The sequence below is a fragment of the Lemur catta genome, chromosome 13, assembly GCF_020740605.2.
Source record: "Lemur catta isolate mLemCat1 chromosome 13, mLemCat1.pri, whole genome shotgun sequence".
Classification (NCBI taxonomy): domain Eukaryota; kingdom Metazoa; phylum Chordata; class Mammalia; order Primates; family Lemuridae; genus Lemur; species Lemur catta.
In genome coordinates this window covers 81,948,045-81,973,262 of record NC_059140.1, presented here as the reverse complement: position 1 = coordinate 81,973,262, position 25,218 = coordinate 81,948,045, and the positions used below count along the sequence as shown (strand labels likewise).

General features: G+C 51.5%; 1 protein-coding gene across 2 annotated transcripts in view; it reads right to left on the bottom strand.

The window, feature by feature from the left end:
* SNAP47 (synaptosome associated protein 47) overlaps positions 1 to 25,218 on the bottom strand; it is a 41,796-nt gene that overhangs the window by 5,617 nt on the left and 10,961 nt on the right. For both annotated transcript variants that reach the window (XM_045567727.1, XM_045567728.1), the window contains 3 exons: positions 24,479 to 25,026; positions 17,317 to 17,807; positions 10,899 to 11,023 (listed from right to left, as the gene is read on the bottom strand). In XM_045567727.1, the coding sequence (XP_045423683.1) occupies positions 10,899 to 11,023; positions 17,317 to 17,807; positions 24,479 to 24,978 (1,116 nt within the window). In that variant the 5' untranslated portion in view covers positions 24,979 to 25,026. The remainder of the gene's footprint in view (positions 1 to 10,898; positions 11,024 to 17,316; positions 17,808 to 24,478; positions 25,027 to 25,218) is intronic.

Sequence of the window (25,218 nt, the reverse complement as noted above, 5' to 3'; positions counted from 1 at the left end):
TCAGTGTGTAAGAGAGCAACAAGCCCTCACCAAATAAAACATCTGATTAATTTGAAAGGAGCACCACTGAAGGTGCATGTCACCCCTGGATGTGAGACCTTCAGCAGTCCCCTCAACAGGAAACAAGCTGAAAATGCATTAAAATTTGGCTCTTGGCCAGGAGCAGTGACACCTGTCATCCCAGCACATCCCAGCACTTTGAGAGGCTGAGGTAGGAGGATCATTTGAAGCCAGGAGTTCGAGACCAGCCTGGGCAAGATAGTGAGACCCCCATCTCTACAAAAAGTTAAAAAATTAGCTGGGTATTGTGTTGTGCCTGTAATCCCAGCTACTCAGGAGGCTGAGGCGAGGGGATCGCTTGAGCCTAAGAGTTCGAGGCTGCAGTGAGCTATGATGACACCACTGCACTCCAGCCTGGGTGACAGAGTAAGACCCTGCCTCTAAAAAAAAAAATTAAATAAAAAAATAGAAATAGAAATAAAATTTTAAAATGTGGCTCTTCCCAGTTGACAGGGGCATAGCCCACAGCACACCTGATGCTCTTCCTTGTGGGTGCGGGCCTCGTGGCAGGACACTGCTCTGTGGAAAGGGGGTGAGAACGGGGCCTGGCACGGGGGAGTCACGTGACCCACCATCCATGCACGTGCTCCCAGGACACCTGCGGCACTGCTCTCGCCCACTCAGCACAGACGGGCACGGCTGCATCAGAGACCACACAAAACCCACTTCCCAGCCTGACCCAAAGCCTGCACGGCACTTGCTGGCTGTTTTGAAAAGTTGTTAAACAGATGTCAATAAAAGACAGAACTCTACGCAGACGATCAGTCAGGAAACAGCACTGAGCAGCGCTGTGGACCCCCCGGACCTGGAGACCATGCAGGACTCTCGCCCCAGACAGCAGCTGCCTGCCCCCCGATGCACGTCTACCCCAGGACTGACCGCGTGCTGCGCGAGCCTCCACGAGCTTCAGACTGAAATAACAGGCGTCTTCTCTGACCACGGTGGAATGAAACCAGGAACACGGAAAACTAGAACACTCACAAATTAAACTACCAACAGATCAAGGAAGGGAAACTGGTAAATCCTTTGAGATGAATAAAAGTGAAAACGCAACATGCTGAAATACAGTCATGGGCGCTGAACCACTGGGACGCCTGCTGAGACACGCGTTGGCGGGTGGGTCCGTTGCCGTGTGACAGCAGTGTCCTCACACACCTGAGTGGTGCAACCGCCCTCACCTGAGCGCTGTGGTGCAGCCTCCTGCTTTGGGGCCGCAGCGAGTGACGTGTGGACGCTGCAGGCAACGGCAACGCAGCTGTGGCCGTGGTAAGTACCCAGATATATCTCAACACAGGGCAGGTGCAGCGAGCACACAGCGTAAAAGGTACAGGCAGGAACTCTGTGCTCACAGAGCGCGCAGGCAGCCTGTCGGGCTGGAGGCTGCTCGGGCGAGGGACGGCACCAGACGCTCCTGCAGACTTCACAACCCGGACACTTCGCCTACACCAAGTTTATTTAAAAAAAGTTTTTCTTCAATAATTAATTAATGTAACTGTTCATCTTATAAACTTAAATTTTTAAAAACTTTTGACTCTGTAATAATACTTAGCTTAAAACACAAGCACACTGTGCAGTTGCCTGAAAATATTTTCTCGTTACATTCTCATTCTGTAAGTTTTTTCCTATTTTTAAAATTTTATTTTTTTTTAACTTTTCAAACTTTTTTGTTAAAATCTAAGACACATGGCCGGGCGCAGTGGCTCACTCTGGGAGGCCGAGGCGGGCGGATTGTTTGAGCTCAGGAGTTCGAGACCAGCCTGAGCAAGAGGGAGACCCCGTCTCTACTAAAAATAGAAAGAAATTATATGAACAGCTAAAAATATACATAGAAAAAATTAGCCAGGCATGGTGGCACATGCCTGTAGTCCCAGATACTACAGAGGCTGAGGCAGGAGGATCGCTTGAGCCCAGGAGTGTGAGGTTGCTGTGAGCTAGGCTGACACCACGGCACTCTAGCCCAGGCAACAGAGTGAGACTGTCTCAAAAAACAAACAAACAAAAAAAAAAAACAAGACATAAACACACATTAGCCGAGGCCTCTGCAGAGTCGGAGCATCCAGGTGACGGACTTTTTTGGCTCTGCAGTAATCCGACAGGACCACTGTAGTACAGGTGGGTCACCGCTGACAGAAGTGTCACTCTGTGGCACGTGACTGCACCAGCAAACCACAGCCACGTGGTGCTGACCCTGGAGTACGGGGTTCGGCATAAGAAAGTCCACATGATCCACCACATCCACAGAACGAAGAGAAAAACCACACAATCATCACAACTGACGCAGAAAAGGCAGTGCCAAGCCCAACATCCTTTCATGATTAAGAAAACAAAAAATACTCAGAAAACTAGGAGTAGAAAGAACTTCTTCAAAGTGACTCAGGGCAATTGTGAAAAATGCACATCTAACAGCATGGCCAGAGGAGAAGCCTGAAGCCCTCCCTAGAGACGAGGAACAAGGGAAGCTGCCCCTGCACCACTGCAAGGCCTGGCCAGCGCCACGAGGCGAGAAAAAGGACCCGTGCCGCAAAGGAAGCAGCAAAACTACCTTTGCTTGCAGAGGCCACGGTTGTAGTGGAGAAAACCACAGAAAGACTCCACAAAAAACTGCCACAACTAAAATACTAATCCAGTAAAGTTGCAGGATATAAGATCAACACAAGAAAAATCAGTTGTGTTTCTTTTTTTTTTTTTTTTTTTTAGATGGAGACTTGCTCTGTTGTCCAGGCTAGAGTGCTGTGGCGTCAGCCTAGCTCACAGCAACCTCAAACTCCTGGGCTCAAGTAATCCTCCTGCCTCAGTCTCCCGAGTAGCTGGGACTACAGACGCACTCCACCACACCCAGCTAATTTTTTCTATTTTTAGTAGAGACCAGGTCTTGCTCTTGCTCAGGCTGGTCTCGAATTCCTGACCTCAAGTGATCCTCCTACCTCTGCTTCCCAGAGTGTTGGGATTACAGGTGTGAGCCACTGTGCCTGGCCAATCAGTAGTGTTTCTATACAGCAATAATGAAGAATCAGAAAAGGAAGTTAAGAAAATAATTCCATTTATAACAGCATCCAAAAGAATAAGACACATTTATCCTAGAAATACATTTACCCAAGGAGGTAAAAGACTTATACGCTGAAAACTACAAAGCACTGCTGAAAGAAATTAAGAACTGAAAAAATGGAAAGCCATCCTGTGTTCCTGGATTGGGAGACCTGATATTGGCAAAATGGCAGTACTACTCGGTGATCCCTATCAAATTCCAACAGCATTTTTTTAATAAAGAAATAAAAAGATTGATCCTCCAATTCACATGGAACTGTAGGGACCTGGAATAGCCACAGGAATTTTGAAAAAGAACGAAGTTGGAGGACTCACACTTCCCAATTTCAGAACTTACTACAAAACTACGGTAATCAAAACAGTGACACTTAACCATAGGACAGAATTAAGAGAGAAACCAGAACACCTACAGCTAATGGATTTTCCACAGGGGGTGACAGACTGTGCAATGGGGAAAGAATAGCCTGGGTACCAAACAGTGCTGGGAAAACTAGATAGCCACACGCAAATGGATGAACTTGAAACCTTAGATCACTCCATATCAAAAAATTAACTCAAAATCGATTGACAACCTAAACATAACAGCTAAAACTATAAACCCTTAGGAGAAACACACGGCTAAATCTTCAGGACCTGGGATGGCTCTGGCAACGGATTCTTAGATATGACACCAAAAGCACAAACAGAAGGGAAAAAATAGATAAGCTGGACTTCATCAGAACTAAAAGCTTTGTGCAATCTGTTGTATTATAAAGAATTTGACTGGCCTTTGTCCCTGGTTCCTGGGAGGGAGAATATAAGTCTTGGGGATTTCCAAAGTGACAGGAGTGTCTCTGCTGTTTGTGAGCCCCCGGGACCATGCCTGAATTTATGATAATGCAGTGACTAACCACGGGTCCCCAGTAGCTCTGGGATGGGGCAGCCACGCCAGGAACACAAGCCCTGTGGTTAGGGGGTGGGGCTCGGGGCGTCCCAGCAGTTGTCAGCTGGGAGGGGGCGGTGCTGAAGACCATGTTCAGTCATGTGACCAATGATTTGATCGATCACAACTGCCATATGAAACCCCAACAAAATCTCTGGACACCGAGGCTCCGTGGAGCTTCCCGGAAGGTGATACACCAATCCCACAGGGAATGGGCATGGCAGTGTCACCTGCGGGCCCTCCCAGACCCACTCTCAGTGTCACTTCGCTGTGTACGATTTGTATCCTTTGTACCAAAACTGTAATCTTAAGAAAGGGCCTTCCTGGGGTCTGTGAATCATTCCGGTGCATTATCAAGCCTGAGAAGGGGCCTGGAAACCCTGACTTGTGGCTGGTGGGTCAGAAGTGCAAATGGCCCGGGGACTGACCGCAGCTGGCGTCTCGGGTGGGGCAGCCTTGCTGGAGCCACGGCCTTTACCTTGTGGGGTCTGTGCCCACTCTGGATAGTTAGGGCCAAAAGTAAGCGGCCGTAAACCCGCTGGGGTTGGTGTCTGGAAGGCACGAAAGGACATCATTAAGAAGGTCAAAGGACAAGCTAAGGAATGGAGAAGATGTCTGCAGATCGTATCTGCTTGGGGCCTGACATCTAGAACACATAAGGACTCCTTCCACTGAACAACAAGGCCAGCGACCTCACCACTAAACGGGCAAGGGAGGTGAGCAGACATCTGTCCAAAGACATCCAAATGTCCAGTAAGCACATGACAAGAGGCTCAGCACCACTGGCCACCAGGGAAATGCAAATCAAGGCCACAATGAGATATCACGTCACACACCAGGATGGCTGGAATGATGTTAAAACAGGAGACAAGTGTTGGCAAGGATGCAGAAGAACTGAGACCTCTGCACCCTGGGGTGGCAATGCAAAGTGGTGTAGCCGCTGTGGGGAGCAGCTGGTGCTTCCGTGAGCAGCTAAGCCGAGAACTACTGGCCGTTCCACGATGGGGGTGCAGTCGACTCCCCTTACCTACGGTGTCGCTTTCTGCAGGCAACCGAAAAATATTAAATGAAACTGAAAATATCAAATAAAAAATTCCAGGAACAATCTGTAAGTGTTATATTACACACTCTCTGTTGTGAAATCTCTCCCATCCTGCTGCATCCGCTCGGACAGCCACAGGAGTGCACGGCGCCACCTGCCCTCTGTCGCTCAGCAGCCGCCTTGTCTTGGTGACCATGTGGACTGTCACGCAGTCACAGTTCTTGTGTTTAAGTACAGTAATTCTTATTTTACTTATTAATGGCCCCAAAGCACAAGGGTAGTGATGCTGGCATATTGCTATAATTGTTCTATTTTATTATTGTTGTTAATTTCTTACTGTGCCTGATTTATAAATTATGCTTTACCATAGGTATGTATGTACAGGAAAAAACTATAATAGTATATATGGGATTTGGTGCTATTTGTGGTTTCAGGCACCCACTGGGGTCTTGGAGCGTGTCCCCTGCAGATAAGGGGGTCCTGCTGTCTACCCGGCAAACTGAAGGCAGGACTCAGACGCTTTCACGTCATTGTGTGCAGCAGCCTACTCACCATGGTCACAGGTGGAAGCAGCCGGTGACAGTAAACAGAGGAGTGGACAAACATGACCTGGTCTAGCCACACGATGGACTTTCATCCAGTTATAAAACAGGAGGGAGGGCCGGGCATGGTTGCGCATGCCTGTAGTCCCAGCCACTGGGGAGGCTGAGAGGCAGAAGGATCGCTTGAGCCCAGGAGTTTGAGGTTGCTGTGAGCTAGGCTGACGCCACGGCACTCTAGCCCAGGCAAGAGAATGAGACTCTTGTCTCAAAAATAATTAATAAATAAACAAATTAAATTAAATCAAATAAATAAATGAATGAAAGAAATAATGAATGGAGGGAAATACTGACTCACTCTACGGCATGGATCAGCCTTGAGGACATGCTCAGTGAAATAAGCCAGACAAAAAAGGACAAATCCCGTGTGATTCCACTCCCGTGAGGGACCTAGAGTCATCAGATTCACAGGGACAGAGACGACTCGGGTGCCAGGGCTGGGGGCAGAAACATGGGGGTACTGCTTAGTGGGAACAGCGTCTCTGCTTGGGGTGAGGAACAGGTTTTGGCAACAGTGGCAATGGTTGCACAGTATCCTGAATGCGACTGACGCCATGGAAATGCGCACTTAGAAACGGTTAAAAAGACAAAATCTGTGCTATATGTATTTTACCGCAATAAAAACAAGTTAATGAAGAGAAATTCCACACTACTACAACACGTGTCACCTCCCACAGTCAGGTGTTCAGTAATGAAATAAGCCGACCGTCGACCTGAAGACCCGACCCTCGCTGAGTGACGAGTGGGAGACAGGGTCGACGAACCCTCCGAGTACCAAGTCTCCCTGGGGCAGCTGGTCTCCTCCTGGTGGTCTGGGAGCTGCTCTGGGGGGGCCTGCTTGGATGCCTGCAATCCTGCCCCAGCGCAGGCCCCTGTGCCCACAGCTTCCAGGTGGTCTCTGCTCAGACCTGTGGGTGTCTGGGACCCCCCAGGGCTGCAGCCGGCTAGGACTCCCTCCCCCTGTGGCTCCACAGGTCCCACAGCCCAGGGCTGGCTCCACCACCAACACGCCCAGTGCACAGGAGCTCCGAGCGGCCATACGTGTGCGTGTGGCTCACCCGAGACTGGAGAGGGCGGGAGGGCCCGGGGGAGGCTGTTACAGAGGCGGGTGGTGCTGAGGCTACCAGTGGCCCAGCAGGCCGACGGAGCAGAGGGGAAAACACGATGAGTATTTAAAACTGAGGCGTGCCACCTCCCTGAGATTCGTCTTTCAGGCCATGGCAGTCGTGTCCGAATTAGGGACGCCCTGGGGACACGTGCTGAGCCTGGGCCCCACGCCTGGCCCAAGGCCCCTCACAGGACGCAGCCTCCCATGTGTGCGGGCGGTGGAAGCTGCGGGGGCATCTTGTCTTTGTTCCTATGGTTTAACATTTAGAAGAGACACAGGGTATGATGTGGGAGCATTGATTAACGATAACTCAAAACTAAAGCGACCCTGGAATTCGTGGACCAACTCGGTGCTAATACCTGGACTCGTATCAAAGCCATGAATACAAGCAGCATCACGCAACCTCACCAACCCCCAAAGCCAACCTTTCCACTGTGGCCCATAATAACGACTGAACAAAACAGCCTGGAAAAGCTCCAGAGGAAAGCTCAGGATGCTGGGAGAACCCGAATGGAAAAGGAAAGAAGTCTGGAATTATCCCAGCCCGCCTTGCCCGTGATCTCCAGTGATTCTAAACCACGTACAAGACAAGACCCAAACTCCCCACTTGGCTGGCAGTTCCTGACAGGCACACGATACATCTAGCTTCCTCCGCAGAGCCTGCCCGGCCGTGCCCTCTGCCACGACCCGCCTTCCAACTCCCAGATGAGTGCAGTGCCCTGCGCAGCTCTTTCTGTGACTCGGGACCTGCAGGTGCCCGTGGGAGCTCTCGTCCCTGCACAGGGACAGTGAGCTCAGGGAAAATAGCGCAGTTATTTCAGGCTGAAAGATAAGCCTTGAATATGATTATCTTTTTAGTTTTATTTATGTTTTAGAGACGGGGCCTCACTGTTGCCCAGGCTGGAGTGCAGTGGCGTCACAACTCACTGCAGCCTCACACTCTGGGCTCAAGCGATCCTCCTGCTCAGCCTCCCGAGGAGCTGGGACTACGGTGCGTGTCACTGCACCCAGTTGAACATGAACATCGTGTCTGACGAGGAGGCGATGCGGATGAACTGAGGGAAGCGAGAGTCAGAGACGCCAGGGTGGGGGGGCCAGGGAGACAGCAGCAGGGAGGAGCGCTGCAGACATGGAGTGGGTTCCATAGCTTCTAAGACAGAAAGAACATACAGAAAAGGACATTAACTTCTTAAGATAGTTTCACAGCAAGCAGGGAACCCAGGATGACTTCCGGAATGATCCAGCTGACTGTCAGAGCAGGTCCGCGTGGGATGTCATGCTGCTGAGCAAACAGTGGTGGTGTCACCACACACAGACGTGAAGACAGAAGCACCCGGGTCCTCAGGAGCCTTGGAAGCTGCCCGGCCTCCGAGTCCCCCCGCCGTGAGCCCCACCAGCCACGCGGGCTCCAGCCAGACCCTCCCCACACCAACCCGCCAGCTCCGTTTCCACTGAACTCACTGACTCTGACTGAAGTGACTGAATCACGCTGGTCTTCCTTTCAATGTCTGTGCTTTGCGTTCGCTGTTTATGGAGGTCTCACAGACAGTGGCAGACCGGCTGCCCTGACCAGTGGTCCCTGTGACTGGCACCTGCTGGGACAAGCCACCGTGTGCCCTTCCTATTAGAAATGGTGGCCAGAACCCAGAGTAGTTGCCATCCCTGCTGCAGCCAAGGCTGTGACGTCTGCCTGGTTTCTCCCTGGGGACATGGGGAGGCAGACACCAAAGTGGGACAAGACAGAGAAACGGAGATTAGGAAGAAGCTTCCCTCCAACCTGGAATGCCCTGAGGGAACAGCCAAAGGCCACCTTTTGTTCCACGTGTCCAGGCCCCGGGCCCTGAGGAGCAAGCAGAGGGGCTCTGCCAAACCCACCTCCCGCCCTCCACGGCCGCAGTGACGCAGGAGCCAGGGTGGACCGCAGACCCCAGGGCTTGCCACGCCAGCCCCCGCCCGGCCCCCGCCCGGCCCCCGCCCGGCCCCGCACAGGCTCAGCCATGCTCTGCCTTGGCAGCCCCGACTGCAATGCACACCACCAGGACACGTTTCAGCGTGATGGCTTTAATAGCATTTGCAACAAAAACCACAGCTGGATGGAGGAGGGTTTCTTGCATTTTTGTTTTCCCCAGAAATTTAACTCATTCTGACTTACGCTTGGGCTTCAACTGTACAGCTAAGAATTCTTCTCTAAATAGGAAACATGTGTTTTGCCTCAAAAAGACAATCTTGTGTGAAACTAGGTTGCTGCTGCGAGGAAGGACGCCTGCATCTGACCAGTGTGCTGCCCTCGTCCCCTCCCCCACGGGCCCCCTCCCAGCCTGTCCCTCTCCTACTGCTGCAGCTTGCTACCGGGGCCCTGATTGCTCCCAGCGTCGAACCCTACTGGGCTCTGGGATGCCTCTTGATGACAACACCTGTGCCGTCACAGGGAAAGACAGCATCCCAGAAGTCACTGAGGAGCCCTGTTCTGCCCTCGGCTCTCTGCCCCTTCACGCTGACATGTCCCCATCGCTCCCTGGCCTTGAGGTGAAGGGCACACTGCACAGCCACCACTTGAACCAACAGGAAAGATTCCTGTTTTTCCTCCCAAAGCGTTGTTTCCACGTCAACCTAAACATGACAGTGAGACACAGAGTGAGCGTCTCGGCCACAGACACCTTCCCAGGGGGAGGGGCATGCTCAGATGCCACCGGCCTCAGGCCCACACCCTCTCGAGGCTCTCAGGACGCCAGGAAAACCCAGGCAAGCAGGTTTGCCTTCATAGTATTAAGGTTTCCCAAAAACCCCAAGCAAACAAGACCTATGCAGAGTGAGTTCTGAAATCAATGGGCCTATGAAAAGAAGTGACTAGTAATCTGCAGAATGTGCTAGTGACAGCTAAAAAGCAGCACTTTTGTGTGTCACTGCTAAAAATGACTAAGTAAGACCAGGAGGAAAAAGTGCCAAGTGATGTCTATTTAAACTATCCCATAGCAAAGATGAACACTTTTTTCCCAAAAGGAAAGAGCTGAGCTCAAAGGAGTTCATGCTTACACAGACACATAAGGTAAGAATTAGTTTTTAAAAACAAGTTTAAGAGATACGCCATGTTTACCAACCGCCTGACGGAGGTGGGCAGAGGTGCCTGCGACACACTCTTTTCAAAAACGGGGCCCGGGGCTGCCTGCTGACTCGCGGGCTCAGGGATGGAGCCTGCACCCCCACGGACACGAACCACAGGGTCCCAGGGCACGCTCGCAGCACAGCAGAGAGCCGGGCTTCCCCACAGATCGACTGCCAGGGACGCAGACACGACGGGGGGAAGCTGCACGTTGCCAGGCTCTTGCCTGGGACGGCCTCGCAGGCCGTGATTCCAACAAACGGCACGTGCCACAGCGAGACGCCCGGGCAGGCTTCAGCCTGACGCTAGTGGAGGACACTATGCCATTATTTTTTATTTTATTTATTTTTTATAGTTTAAGGTAAGAAAAGCATTACGGTTATTTTTAATGGTTCTTATCTTTTAAAGTCACGTACTGAAGTAGCTGCGAATGAAATGATATGATGTCTAGGTACAGCCTCAAAACTTATTGAAAAGGCGGAAGAAAAGCCAGTATGTTGTCCAGCAACAATACAGAAAATTAAACAGTTTTACATCCAATGCTTAAATTTCAACTTCCTGGGCAACAGTGGTGATAAGCCTGCGTGAGAACCAGTGCTGGGCGGCGAGACTGAAGCAGCCATCGCACGCCACGCGTGTGCTCCCGCAGCACCCTCACGGAACACGGACACAGAGCGCACGCACACGTGCACACGCAGCACAGGGCACGTCACACACCACACATACACACACATGCGCACGCCCACGCCGAGCACACACGTGTGTGCAGGTAAATGGACACAGGTGGTTGCCAGGGCAACCGTGTGCATGGGAAGGCGTCTGGGTGTCGTATGTGTCTGCGCACCATGAGGCATGGGGACTCAAAACGGGCACTGCCTGTGCCCCCTGCGGCTGCAGCAGGTGGGTGGCACAGCCCCCTCCAGGTGCAGCTGGTCCCGAGCATGTTTCCGGTCGGGAGGGGAAGGGAGCAGCCTGTGGAGGGCAGGGACACACCAGCTACCGAGGCTCCAAGAACACCTTACCTGGGCCAGTTCCTTGGCTTCCCCCTCAGAGAAGAGTGGCTGGCTCATCTGCAGCTGCGGTGGCCTGCCCTCCTGGTCCCCCGAGGGCGGCTCTCGGTGCACGGTGTAGCCCATCAGCCCGGACGCTGGAAGGGAAAAGCATTGTCATGGTTAGGGTGACATCTTCTGGAAGGTGCAAACCGCCGAGAGCAGTCAGGACTTCAGAGAGTGACATCCAGGAGGGTGGCAGCCCTGCGGCCTGGAGGGGCATCCCGTCATGTCCCTGGTCCTCTGCCCTGGCCTCTGTGAGCCACACCACACTGGGCAGACTCTGCAGTGCTGCCAACACTCGGGGGTAGTTCTATTTCTATCTCTCAGAAGAGAGGCCCTTTATCCAAGAGTGGTAATTTTTGGGGGGAGGGGAGGGGACTGAAGATTTGGAGTAGAAAACACAAGACTCGCTGGCCCCTCACTGTGTGAAATGCACACAGAATCCAGGATGGGAAAGTGCAGTGACACTGGAGCCACCCGAAGCACGCTGTGGTTCTGCAGAGCACAGGAAGTGGCTGCCTGCCCAGGCCAAGCGAGGCTGAACGTCCACGGCGGCCGAGGTGGGAGGTGAGTCAGTCGCCCTGCGGTCAGGGCACACGAGGCCGGGCGGTCTCACCCCAGGTGGAGCGCACTGGCCATAAACCATGTGGCTGGTGGCCACCTCCTGCAGACGGCCACCTGTCCTTTATTTAGAGAGCCCCCACACCTCCTGGCCCAGATAAGGGCTCAATTAACATCTCTTGTTTGCTCTTCTCCACAGCACCCAGGACCCCAGCGTGTGCTTACGAGGATGCTGGGACAGGCAGTGCGATGGGGAGGGTGGGTGGCCTCAGCATCCCTCCAGGATCCCGCCGCGGAAAGCACAGCCCCTGCTCCCTGACAGTGGGCTGGGACAAGGCAGCCCGGGAGCCGGTGCTAACGCGCTGTCAGGAGAGCAAAGGAGAAGGAACTACAGCTGGGGTGAAGGCTCCCAGAGTGGGGCCCAGCTGGCCAGTATCCAGGATGCCCAGCAAGACCCCCCCTCCATGGGGAGAGACCTCATACTCGCTCATGTCCCTCCAGCTCCAACCTTATCACCTCTCAATATTCTCAAGTTCACTGTCCCTGGTCCCTGTCAGCACAGGAGGGCCAGCCACGCCCAGGTCAGCACAGGGACGCAGGTTTCCAGGAGGCCCTGAGGAGGGACAGGATCTAGGCCAGGTGGAGAGAGCTCAGGCACCAGCGTTGGGGGAAGGAGGCCCCTCCACCTCACACCCACCATACAGGCACACTTTCCCCAGAACCCCACACTCCTTCCACTGGGCAAAAACAAAACCCACCATGCTGATTTCATAACCTGTCTCTGCTCCTGTGTATACATTTCCCAAGTTCTGCCCCAGCCAGCGCCTGAGCTCGCCAATCAGCACTTCTGCTAATCAGAGCTTCCCCCAGGAGGTGGCCGACAGCCACAGCCAGCTGGGTCCTAGGGAGGAGCCCTTCTCTGAGCCGGTCAGCAAGGTGTGCTGGCTGGGCCGGGCTGTAAGATAGAGCAACAGTGACAAGACGCGTCCCTGGGTAACTACCGGCCTGGGCCTGAGGCTACAGGACGACTGCCCATCACCTGACAGTGCCAGCGCACCCTCCACCGGCAGGGCGGTGTCTCTCGCAGCCCAGGGTGGGCGCCCTCCCGCCTCAGGGCACCCCATGCCCCACGAAGGCCCCACCAGGTCCTCTCCCCGTGGGGTCTGTCTCCCATCTCCAAGTGCTGACCTGGGGGCACCTCTAGCTGCCCCCCCCCACCCCCCGGCTCCAACACAGGCTTCGAGGGCACGGCCCCCGCTGCCCAGCTGTGCGCTAGCTTTCGCTTCAACACCTGAGGCTGCACCACAGAGACACACTGAGCGCTCCTGAATTTTAACAAACGGGATTTTGCTCAAATACCCAGAAATCGGAAACAGAGGATGTTGCTAATTCCATGCCAGCATACGAGGTCCGGCCCTTCCTGGGACCCCTGGGGGCTCCAGTTGGAACCTCTCTGCCTTGAAAGATGGCCTGAAGCTGCTGACCTCGCACAGACCAAATCCCCATGATCCGTCCGGCACACGCCTGGGCTTCCTGCTGGTGGCCCGCCCTGCCACCAACACTGCTGAGGACAGGCGGGCGGCCCTGGGAGGAGAAGCCCAGGCAAGGTTCTCAGGGAGCAGCGCTCAGGCAGGGGAGGCCTGGCGGCCTCTCTGAGGTAGTGACAGCTGGCCAGCAACAAAGAAAACACTGGAAGGCAGACGGAGCCCTTGGAAAGCACTACACACGGCCCCTGGGAGGGTATGGGAGGGCTCTGCGCCCTGAGCCTTCCTCCCAAACCCACAGCCCAAACTGACCACGAGAACACGTGAGACAAACCCTAAGGGGCCATCCTGCACCCTGGGCCAGGCCCCCCGCAGGCTGTCAGAGCCCCAGGGGCCCAGGGACATGTGAGGCCGAGGGTCAGCTGGGGTCCCGGTCAGGGGGGTCCCGGGAGCTCCTCAAACACGAGGAGGAGATCTAGAATAAAATGAAAAGTGGGTTCTAGTGATGACAACACAACCATCACACGAAGGAAGGTGTTAACAGGGCGGGGAGCCGGGGACACACAGGGACTCTATCTCTGACACTGTTCTAAAATAACAAGGTTGTTTTAAAGATGCAACGCAGAAAACCAGCGATCTGCAACAGCGCGTCCCCCAAGCTACACGGCCGGCCGGCCCAGGCCAGGCTGCGACTTCTCCAGGCTGGCACGGGCATCACCGCCCAGGTCTCTGGGAAGTCTCCCGTCCAGAGTGTCACTCACAGAACGAGTGGCCCACCAGTGCTGCACGACTGCCACCCTGTGGCCAGGCACACACAAGCGCTCACCCAGGGAGCAGGGATTTCGGAGACATCAATCATGGTTTCCACCTCCCAGGGCCTGCGAAGCTTCCAACCAGGAGCAGTGAACAGAGAGGAACTGGCACAGAGTCACTCTGCTGTGACATGCGATGACAACAGCAGCAGCAAGGTGGCAGTGACAGGGAAATCCTCACTGGCCATGCGAGTCCACGAGCAGCACTAAGACCCCAGCACGCTGGATGTCGCCTTGCTGGGCTCCCGGCTGGCTTCTCGCTGCTGCGTGGCCCCTGTGCTGGGCGGCCCCCAGTTCACCACGGGGAGACACACCCACCCCAGAGGAAGGAGCACCCAGACTCGGCCCTCCAGACGGCCCAGCGGGGTGTGTGTGCTGGGGGAAGTCGGCGCTGAGATGGAGCCATCTGCCATCACATCACAGCTCAACACACCCACACGCCTAAAAATGACTCCAGTGACAGTCATGCTATGGCCCATACATGCGATCACATCGCAGCCTGAGTCATGCTATGCAAGCAGCCACAGGCTCTCCCTGTGGCCACAGCCCGTAATCTCCAACCTTAGGTAGGAAAGATCACCCTGGATGAACAACGAGGCCTAACCCCACACGTGGAAAAACCATAACCACATCAGAACCACTACACGGAGGAGACTGCTCCGTGCACTTCAGCCCGCAGGGACTGCCCTGAGAATCCCACTGCCGATAAACCTGGCTGGCAAACACTCGGGTGCAGACGGCACACGGGGTGACACAACCTGCAGCAGGACTCCCCGACACGTCACCTCCCAGGACCTCTCAGGACCCACAGAGCTGCAGCCCACTGGCAAGCACGACCTCCCCTCTCCCCCGAATCACATGCCTGTGCCACCTCTTCAGTCTTCTCCCACCAGGACAGTCCCCACCTGCACAGGACGTCCTCACCCCTCTCCTCCCTGAGGCACATGCCTATGCCACACCTATGCATTCCTCATCCATTAGGACAAACCCCACCTGCACAGGACGCCCTCACCCCTCCCCCAAATCACACGCCTGTGCTACCTCTTCAGTCCTGGTCCACTAGCACAGTCCCCACCGCACAGGACATCCTCCGAGTCACACGCCTGTGCCACATGTCTATCCACTTGGGTAGCTGGCAGAGCCTTCCTACCTCCCCCCCGCCTGTCGCACGCTGGGGCTCCGTGAGTGCAGGCCACGCACCCTTTGGCCTCCTCATGATGAATGATGGCTGTTGTGTTACAGCTCAGCCCATCTCTGTGCCGTTTGTGCCCTCTTCTCCGTCTGAACCTCCCTCCCTAATTCCATTCCAGGATCGTGGCCAGTTCTCTCTGATATAGTCATGTGTCACACCCAAGGAGGGTTTTGTGTCTGTGCCGTGTTACAGGTGTGCACCGCAGTCCTGGGGATCCCAGTTGGCAGTGGTCACATGGCTGACAGCAGACTGCAACTGTCCCCTGTCCCCACACCTGTCCAGAAGGGGTGCGGTGCTGCGCCGCCCCTCAGAGGGCACGAGCCAGGCGGGGCTTGGCCGGCACCCCTTCCTCAGGCTGGGTGGCCAGGCCTCCTGCTATGGGTCACCCGTTGGCTGGCACTGCCTACCCTTCTGAGCCGTGTGTGGGTCAGCTTCTGCCTTCTGCCTTGACCCTAGGAGCCACAGAAAAATCTGGAAATACCAAGAATGCAAGTTTTTAAATTAAGTTTTAAAGTAAATATTTCCAACATTTTGGTGCTCATGGGACCAGGGCTATCACCACATACATTTAATTTTTAAACCTGAAGCCATCTAGTTCCATATTATGTGAAGGAAACAGACTACTGAAACTGAAATCAATCACTTAAGAGGAATAGAAAAAAAGATGACATAGTAGCAAATCTCTCTCACTTTTAACAGTGAGAGATTTGGCAATGAAAATTCATAAGGAAAGAAAATTACTTGCATACGTGCTATATACACACACACACACACACCCACACATCAAAGTATGTACCTGCAGTGTATGTGTATTACATAAACAATTACCTATGCATGCATGCAGATTAGCTACAATGCTCACATTAGAAAATGGAGTACTTTATGACTTTGGGATTTCTTAATCAGGGCTCAAAAACAAACTTAAGGGGGAAAGTGGTAGATGTTACCACAGCAAAATGAAAGATTTCTAAAATGGAGGAAGATGGTTTGGAAGAAGTATCCGCAGCCTCCAAAGTCTACAAGGGATTAATACTTAGAATAGATAAGGAAGTCTTACAAATCTGGGAGAAAAAAAAAAAAAAGACAGCCCAACAGGAAAGAAGAAAACAGAACAGGCAGCACACAGAGCAAAACTGCACGCCCAGAACGAATAAAAATCAGATGCTCCACCTCACAATGAACGAAAGGATGAAAGTTAAAGTAACATCGAGATGCCACCCGACCCCAAGAATGGTGAACTAGAGGCAGGCTCCCCAGCACCAGGGGGAGGCGGGGCCTGAACGCCACTGTCCATGTGCAAAGCACCTGGCATCTGGCTCCTTAGCCCAGGCCTGGGTCAGGCCCAGCTGAAGCCCACACTCCACACGGGCCTGCAGGAGAGCCCCCAGGGCCACTCAGCACAGCACCTCGAGAATGAAACAGACCACTGAACCACACTGCACAGTTCGCAAATATACAGATCCCTAAACACGTCTTGGCAGTGGGCTGGGAACATGTCGATTAAATGACCAGGGACACAGGAGCGTAGCAGGGCAGGGGTGGAGGAAGGGAGACTCCCAGGGCCAGTGCGGTGGTGCCAGCTAGAACCAGAAGGGCTGGCTCTCACTCAAGTCAGAGGGAGGGAGAAGAGAGACCAACACGTGGGAATGCTGAGCTGGGAGGTTCCGTCAATTCTGAAACCTGCATTCTGAAAGCCCTTCTGACTGTGTCTCAGTCCATTTTGTGTTGCTTTAACAAAATACCAAAGACTGGGCAATTTATAGAGAAAAGAGGTGCACATGGCTCACGGCTCTGCAGGCCGGGAAGCACTACCTTCTGGTAAGTGCTTTTGTGAAGTTTCCTAACATGGCAGAGGTGAAAGCAGAAGCAGAAATGTGCAAAGAGACAGACCCACGGAGCATCCTGGCTTTCTAACAGCCCACTCTGATCCATCCCTGCAAGACTGATCCAGTCTTGCCAGAGCCAGAATTCACTCACTACTAAGAGAATGACACTAAGCCGCTCACTCGGGATCTGCCCCGTGTCCTCACCTCCCAAACTTCAGCATGAGTTCTCGTGGGGACAAAAAAAAAAAAAATACAGACCACAGCACTGACCTGTTGTAAAATCCACCTGTCTATCAAGTGTATGACAAATTTCGGTAAGTCAAGGTTCACAGATGTCAAGTCCTAAGGAGCACGGTCTGGAATTATTTCTATGTATAAACAAACGGGCCATCTCTCGTGAGCTGGAAGCCAACAGTGGCTCTAAGTGGTGCATCTAAAGTATTTCCTGTGCACAGGCCGGGGCTGGCTGTCATTTCGGAAGTCCACGCACACACTGCCTTGCTGGTCACCCACCTGCGTGCCAGACCGAGGTGCTCTTCTCCGCAGCGGGAGAAGCTTTCATGCTGCTGAGCATCGAGGCGTCTTCCAACAACTCGATCTTCTTGCTGAACTGCATTTCTAAAATGGGGATGGCCTCTGGCAGCTTGGCGGATATCACACGGTAAGCCACATCTGGCTTTCCAATGAACCGCTGGCGGATGCTAATTTCATAAGGTGAGTAGACCTTAATGTCATCCACGTCTTCTCTTTCAAACCTGTGCATGAGCGAAGAATCGGAGTCATGGATTTCTAACCCAGAGACAAGGACGGTGAGCCTCCCTGGCCTGACACGAGACTCTGTCCTTTGGGAAATAATGGCAGGAATTGTGGTCACTATCCCTTCCTTTCCAAAAGGTTCACAACTGGCCGCCAAGGCACCTTCCCTGGGCTTTGTTTCTGGCGGCGTCTTCCAAAGCTTAGAGCTGAAGGGCCACCAACTCGGAGATTCCAGTTCCGTCAGCAATCTGAAAAGGCAAACAAAACAGAAAAACAAACTGATCAATTTTTAAAGAGTGATACTTTGTTTTTTTTTTTTTTTAGAAAACTGCTTTAACCTTTGCAAAGAACATTACCAATTTATAGTATTTCTCTGCCCTACTCCCTCCATGGAGCAGAGAGACCAGGGATTATCATCTCCATGTTTAGGGGAGAAAACTGAGGCTCAGGGCAGTACAGACATCTGCCTGTAGACACAAAGCCAATCAGGAGTGAGAGGTAGCAAAACGCACACCGTCTGACTAGGATGTTCCTCTTTCCACACGGTGCTGCCTTGACCTAGGTAATTTGGATTCAAAATAAATCCTGACCTTAATCCCTAGAGAGCTATCTAAAAGAACTTTCTGTGGTACCATAATGTTCTATGTCTGCACTGTCCAATATAGCAGGAGGCCAACGTGGCTACTGAGGCCTGGGAATGCAGCTAAAGTAACTGAGAAACTGAATTTTTAATTTAATTCAATTTTAATGTTGTTAAACTAACTACTAATAACACCAAGAAATATATCTAAAAAGTCAATAGCAAAGAGAACAATAAAGATAGGAAAGGAAAAACAAAGGAACAAAGATCAAATGGAACAAACAGAAAACAGTGAGACGGTAGGATTAAACTAAACCATGTTAGTGTTCACACTAAACGTAGGTGGACTAAATCCTCTAATTAGAAGGCAAGCCTGGATAAAGAAACCATATCTGGCTATATCTTGCTTACAAGAGACACGCTGTGAGATACAAAAACAGAGATACATTGGAAGCAAAGGATTGGAAACAAGATACACCATGTCCAAAGTAAACTTTAAGACAAGAAGTATTACCAGGGGTAAAGATGGGTATCACATAATAACCAGAGAGTCAATCCAACAGAAAGACTTACCAATATTACACATGCATGCACCTAATAACATAACTTCAAAATCCATTCAGCAAAAAATTGACAAAACTAAAAGGGGGAATAGATGATCACAGTTGTAGATTTTAACACATTTCTCTCAATGATTGATAGAACTAGAAGACAAAAAAATATTAGTTAACAATGCAGAAATTTTGAACAACACTATTTAACCAACTTGACCTGACTGATACAGAAACATCATCTAACAAGTGCTGAATACACACTCTTTTCAACTACCTTCAGAACATTCACAAGCAAGAATGTAATAAGTCTCAATACACCTCAAAGACTAACATCATACACAGTATTGTCCCCTATCCTCAAGGAAATGAAATAAGAAATCAATAACCAAAACATAACTAGAAAATCACACTCCTAAATATTTAATAATACATGATCAAAAAAGGAAAAAAAAATAGAAATTATTTGAAGTAAATGAAAATAAAAATACAATATACAAAAAATGGTGGGATGCAAATACAGCAGCCATTAGAAATTTATAGCTCCCAATACAAATTTTTAAAAATTTCTTAGAAAGGTTTAAAAATCAGTGATCTGAGATTCTGTCTCAAAAAGTTATAAAGAGCCAGTTAAATCTAAAGTAAATAGAAAAAGGAAAAGCAGAATTCAATGAACTTGAAAACAGAAAAAAATATAATATTAACAAGCCAAGAGTTGTTTTTCTGAAGTGATTTTAAAAATTAATAACCACCAACAAGTGATAAAAAAACAAAAAGGTAACTGGGCACGGTGGCTCATGCCTGTAATCCTAGCACTCTGGGAGGCTGAGGTAGGAGGATTGCTTGAGCTCAGGAGTTTAAGACCAGCCTGAGCAAGAGCAAGACCCTGTGTCTACTAAAGATATAAAAATTAGCTGGGCGAGTTGGCATGCTCCTCTAGTCCCAGCTACTTGGGAGGCTGAGGCAGGAGAATCACTTGGGCCCAGGAGTTTGAGGTTGCAGTGAGCTACAATGACACCACTGCACTCTAGCCGGGGTGACAGAGAGAGACTGTCTCAAAAAACAGAAATTGAAAACAGAGGGAACAAAATACACAAAAAATAAAATGGCAAGGCCAAGCTCCTTAGTCGGGGAGGAGGGGCTGCTCTACTAGCAGAGAGGTTGGCAGGATTTGGGGCTCAGGTCCTCAGCTTCGTCGGCTCCTCCCACATGTTCACATTCAATTTCCAGGAAACCTGCCCTTCTCAGTCGATGCCCTTGGCTTAACAGCAAATGCCACGCCAAGTGGGGTTCACCCTATGCTGTAACTCAGCACCTGCAGGATGAGACTCTGGTCCCCTTCGGGGTGGACACTAAAACAGCCAGGCCACTCGAGTGACGCCCTGAGCTCACTCTTCCCTCTCTGCCCACTGCCCAGCCAGGTCAGGACACCAGACAATCTCAATTACACTCATCAGCTTGATGAGAACGTTCTTAGGCATCAAACTCATGGCCACCTGACTGTGCCTGTTTTACGCATCTGACTAGGACCAAACAAGGGTGCTATTTCGCATTTCCCTACTGCCCCATCATGCCATGGACTATCTGCTCCCACATCCCTGAACACAGAGCTATCGGCAGCTTTAACTCTAATCAGGTTAGAGAACCAATCCCAGAAACCAGTTCAGAAACCTCGCCCTTCACTCTTGATAGCAGAATCCGTATTAGTCAGAGTTCTCCAGAAAAAGAGAACCAACAGGTTGCACATGTCTGTGTGTGTCTGTGTGTGCACACGAGTGTGTACTGGTTGGGAGGAGACAGGTTTATTTTAAGGAATTGGCTGGCATGATCGTGAAGTTGACACATAAGCTAACCACACGACAGCCCACTGATAGAATTATTAACAAAATTGGATGGGGAAAAAAAAAACTCACCTTGTTATTTTTACTAAATTCTAACTGAAATTTACCATTTCCTTCAATTCTGAATGTAAGCCACCACCTGTGACTTTCACCGATAGAAACTCAGATACTTCTACATCACATCGCAGTGGCTGCAGATCTCAAAATGCTGTTAACATTCACTGCTGCTACAAAATTACCATACTTATTAGACCTGTCAGTGGTCTGTATTATCCAGCACATTAACAGGAAGCACTTGTATCAGTCATTAAAGGAATACCAACGCACATCCCTCCTTTATTATGGGCCATTCTTAATAAAGATTGTGTATAATTATCCAAAGTAAATTAAAACAAAAATCCCATGGTCAGTCTGGTCTACTAAAAATAGAAAAATTTCAAAACTAGCCAGGTGTGGTGGTACCTATAGTACCAGAGGCTGAGCTAGGAGAATCCTTTGAGCCCAGGAGTTTGAGGCTGCGGTGAGCTGTGATGATGCCACTGCACTCCAGCCCAGGAAACAGAGCAAGACCCTGTCACTTAAAAAAAAAAAAAAAAATTTTATCCAGACGCACAAAAAAGCAGGAACTGGCCATGAAACACTAAGTCAAAAGACATGAGCCAGCTGCATGCAAAAGCTTGGCTACGGATGGGGACGGCTGGAGAAGCTCGTTCTCCAGCTATGTTTGTGTTTCATCCTGTGAACTGGAACAAGAGGATGTCCCCAAGGATGGCAGAGAAAGCCAGACGGTGCACCAGCAGCCTCCACCGCAGGGCACGGTGCAGCCGTGAGCCGAAACGTGCGCTGCCCTCACGCATGCTGGGGCCAAGTCCTCGCTGTGCCACCCCCTTCAGGGCCTTCTCCCGCAGATGCTACCTCGGCAGTGGGCCGGGGGACAGAGGGCAGAACTGAGCTCACCAGGGCGCAGGCTTCCCGGGACAGCGGTGATGGCGATGGCGGATGCTCTGTGTCCGCGTGGCCTGGCCATGGTGCCCAGACGTTCCGTCAAGCACTGCCCTGGGTGCTTCTGGAAGGCGTATGTTCTCAGAGGAGATTAACGCTAAATTCAGGGGGCTTGCAGTAAAGCTGACAGTGCCACACCTCACCGGCCCCCCCAATCTGCTGGAGGCCACGACAGAGCAGACTGACCCCCCAGCAAGAGGGAGTCCTGCCAGCAGAGAACTCAGAGAATTGGGACCCTGAGCGCAACTCTCCCCGGTCTCCAGCCCACTGTGTCCCGCGAAGACTTCAGCCCTGCCAGGACGCATACCGCTTCTCTGGAGAACCCCAACCGACAGGAACAGGAGCTCGGGGCCTGGGGCACCATCGTCTCTGGGTCCCAGAACAGGGCCGGGACACCTGCCGGCCCTGCGATGACGCTGTGTGGGGGAAGGATCTCCTCATCTCCTCTCACCCAGCTGAGGGCAAGACCCGCCTCCGTCCAGCGACCGAACCTGCGCTGAGCACAGATGTGCCAACCCAGCCCCAGGTGTGGGCTTTGCCCACCACAGCCATGGCTGCCTGGTGGGGACATACTCACTGTCCTTTGAGTGACTACAAAAATTAGAAACAATACATTTCAAAACTATTTTTAAAGAAATAATGATAGAAATTTAAAACACATAAAAATTTGAGCTTAGTGAACTTAAAACACCCCCCCACACACACACACCAAAAGACGTGGCCTTATGAAAAAGGACCGGGGAGCACAAGAACAGCAAGCTGAGCCAGCAGCGGGCAGTGGAAAGACAGCCCATGCGGCACAGCAGAGGCCCAGATGCTGAGCGAGGGCCGGTGGGGGGACCAGGCCCCTCTGAGAGCAGGACAGGACCCGCGGGCCCCAGGCCGTGGAAGGACCCGCCTGAGCGGACCCTGGAAGGAGTCGGCAGTGGAATCTCCACAGAGCCAGGAAGCAGCCCCCGGAGGTTCCCCCACCAGGTGGGGACTGCACGGCCTACCCTGAGGGTCCCTCTGCAGAGCCCAGCACCGACCCCACCCACACAGCGACACCAGAGAAGGGGCACTCCTCACAAAACAGAATAAAACACACCGACAGGAAAAGAGCATCTGGGAAAAGCAGACACCATCAAGGCAAAACAAGACTAGCGATAACAGCCTAGGAGACAAGAGGTGAATTTCACAACACAAGATCAGGATGCTTTCCAGAGAAACACTAGGAGAACACAAAAGAGTTTTCTGGAAAGTTAAAAATGCAAGAGAAATAGAAAAACAGAAAGATGAAACACAAGAAATATAAATTAGAACAAGACGACAAAATAAGCCAAAATAAGACAGAAAAGACATAAGAGGACAAGTACAGGAACTCAGGTATGTATAAATCATTAAATACGAAATGTCTGATTTCAAATCAAAAGTGTAGTTTATTATATCTCAAAGCAGCAGTACAATTAATCAAAGTATGTGCCTCAACTACTGACACAGTGTTGCCATCTTAACAGTGGCTTGTTTGTGACAGCAGTGAGGGGCCTGGAGCGCAAGTGGTGACGAAATCTCGGAAGGCATGTTCCATGGCTTGTTGAGAACTGAATAATTTCCCTTGCTAGACGTGATCCAAAGCCTGGAGAAAGTGGTAGACAGTTGGTGCAAGGTCTGGTGAATAGGGTGGATGACAGAGTTTCCAAGTCCAGCCTCTGTAGCTTGAGGAGCGTTTTTTGTGCCACATGTGGTCTTGCAAGAGGGGGGCTGTCTCTATTAACCAATCTTGGCTGATTACTCAAAAGCAGCCTCATTATTTCATCCAGTTGGTTGCAGGAGACATCTGCTGCAATCGACTGAGCAGGTTTCACGAAGCCGCAGTGGATAATACCAGTGCTGGACCACCAAACAGACACCGTTAGCTTTTTTAATGAATATTTGGTTTTGGACTGCACTTCATTGGTATCCAACCACTTGCAACTGTCAAAAATAATCCATTTTTCATCGCACGTAACAATATGGTGTAGAAATGGTTCGCCTTCATGTCGTGACAGCAAAGAAAGGCAAGCTTAGAGACGATTTCTCTTCTGACACTAGTTTAATTCACATGGAACCCATCTACCCAGCTTCTTCACCTTGCTGATTTGTTTCAACTGTCCAATATTGTTGGACTAGTAATGTCAAACCTTGCTGCTATTCACACACAGGTTGAGATGGATTTGCTTCCACTACAGCTTTCAGCTCATCATCATCCACCTTGGTCTCGGGTCGCCCACGTGGCTCATTTTCAAGATGAAAATCATCAGAACTTCTCAAACCACTGACGTACTGTGTGTTCATTAGCCACATGCTTCCCATTGATTATTTGAGCTGTGTATGCTGCATTGGTTCCACAACAGAACTCATATTCAAAAATAATGCAAATTTTTTACTTACCCACAGTTTCACAAAAATTGCTCTAAAAATTATTGAAAGATATTCACAAGCCAAAACATGTGTTTGAAAGACTGAGGATGTATCTTCACAGTAAAAATAAAACTACAAGTGTCAAAGTGAAATGTCAGAGATATCAACTGCCAAACTTAGTACTTATGGAAATCGGACATTTCATACATAATAACCTAATAAACCATGAGACACAGAGAAAAATTTTTTAACAAAGTGAAGAAATTGCATTGAAACACTCTATAAATTTCATACCAAAGACACAATGAAAAATCAGAAGAGCTCATCAACCAGGCTGGCACTAGCCCTCACTAGTGGGGTCTCACTCTGCGACCCGACAGATGAGGGCCTGTCTGGAACCCCCAGAGGGCAGCCACAGACACACTAATGTGCCCAGCGTGGTGTACGCAGCAGGTGCTTGGCCCAGCCTCAGCATGCTGGGTGTGGCCTGGGCGTGGTGCAGGGCACAGGCCGCCACACGTGTGGCCTCCCTGCGGCTGCCGGCACAGTGCACACAGCAGGCTCACCTGTCAGCCACCTCCAGGTCTGACTCCATCTTGTCCAGGCCCCTCATGACGCCATCCAGCTGCTGGCCCTGGTGGTGAAGGACTCTGGCCGTGTCCTCCAGGCGCCTCTGGGAGCCAGCCATCAGGGCCGTGAGCTCCTCCCCCCGGGGCCTGGGGGCAGGCGCCCCAGCCGTGGCTCCGGGCTGCGACAGCAACAGCTCTCTCCAGAAGTGCTCGATGACGCTGAAGACCACATTCCGACTTGGCCGCAGGGAGCCAAACCAGTGCTTGGCGCCACCCTTCTCCAGGACGGTGAGGGAGCTGAAGACGAAGTGCGAGGCCTCCTTCTTGATCTCGGCTATGCTGGACAGGGGAAAGCCAACAAGAATCTCTCCTGTGTTGTCAGCCACGAATCTGAGTGCCAGCGGCAGCAAGGACAGTCTTCCTGGCACCCATCGCTTCTCGAGCTCTGCGTAGTAGGTGCACGGCCACGTGTGGATGATGCAGACGTCCCTGCTCATCTGCTCCTGGGCGGGTCCGTGCCGAGGGCCAGACCAGCACTTCTGCCTCTGAAGGAGAAGGGACAGGACTCAGGGAAGGACAGTGCCAGAGACCCCATGCAGGCCTCAGTCTCTGGCCTCACTCTCAGGCCTTTCCCAGCAACACTGTCTGTGATGTCCCCTATCTATGCACATTCAGGCAATTTTCTACTCATGTTCCCGTTTGGAAACTCTTTTTCTTTCTTGAGACAGAGTCTCGCT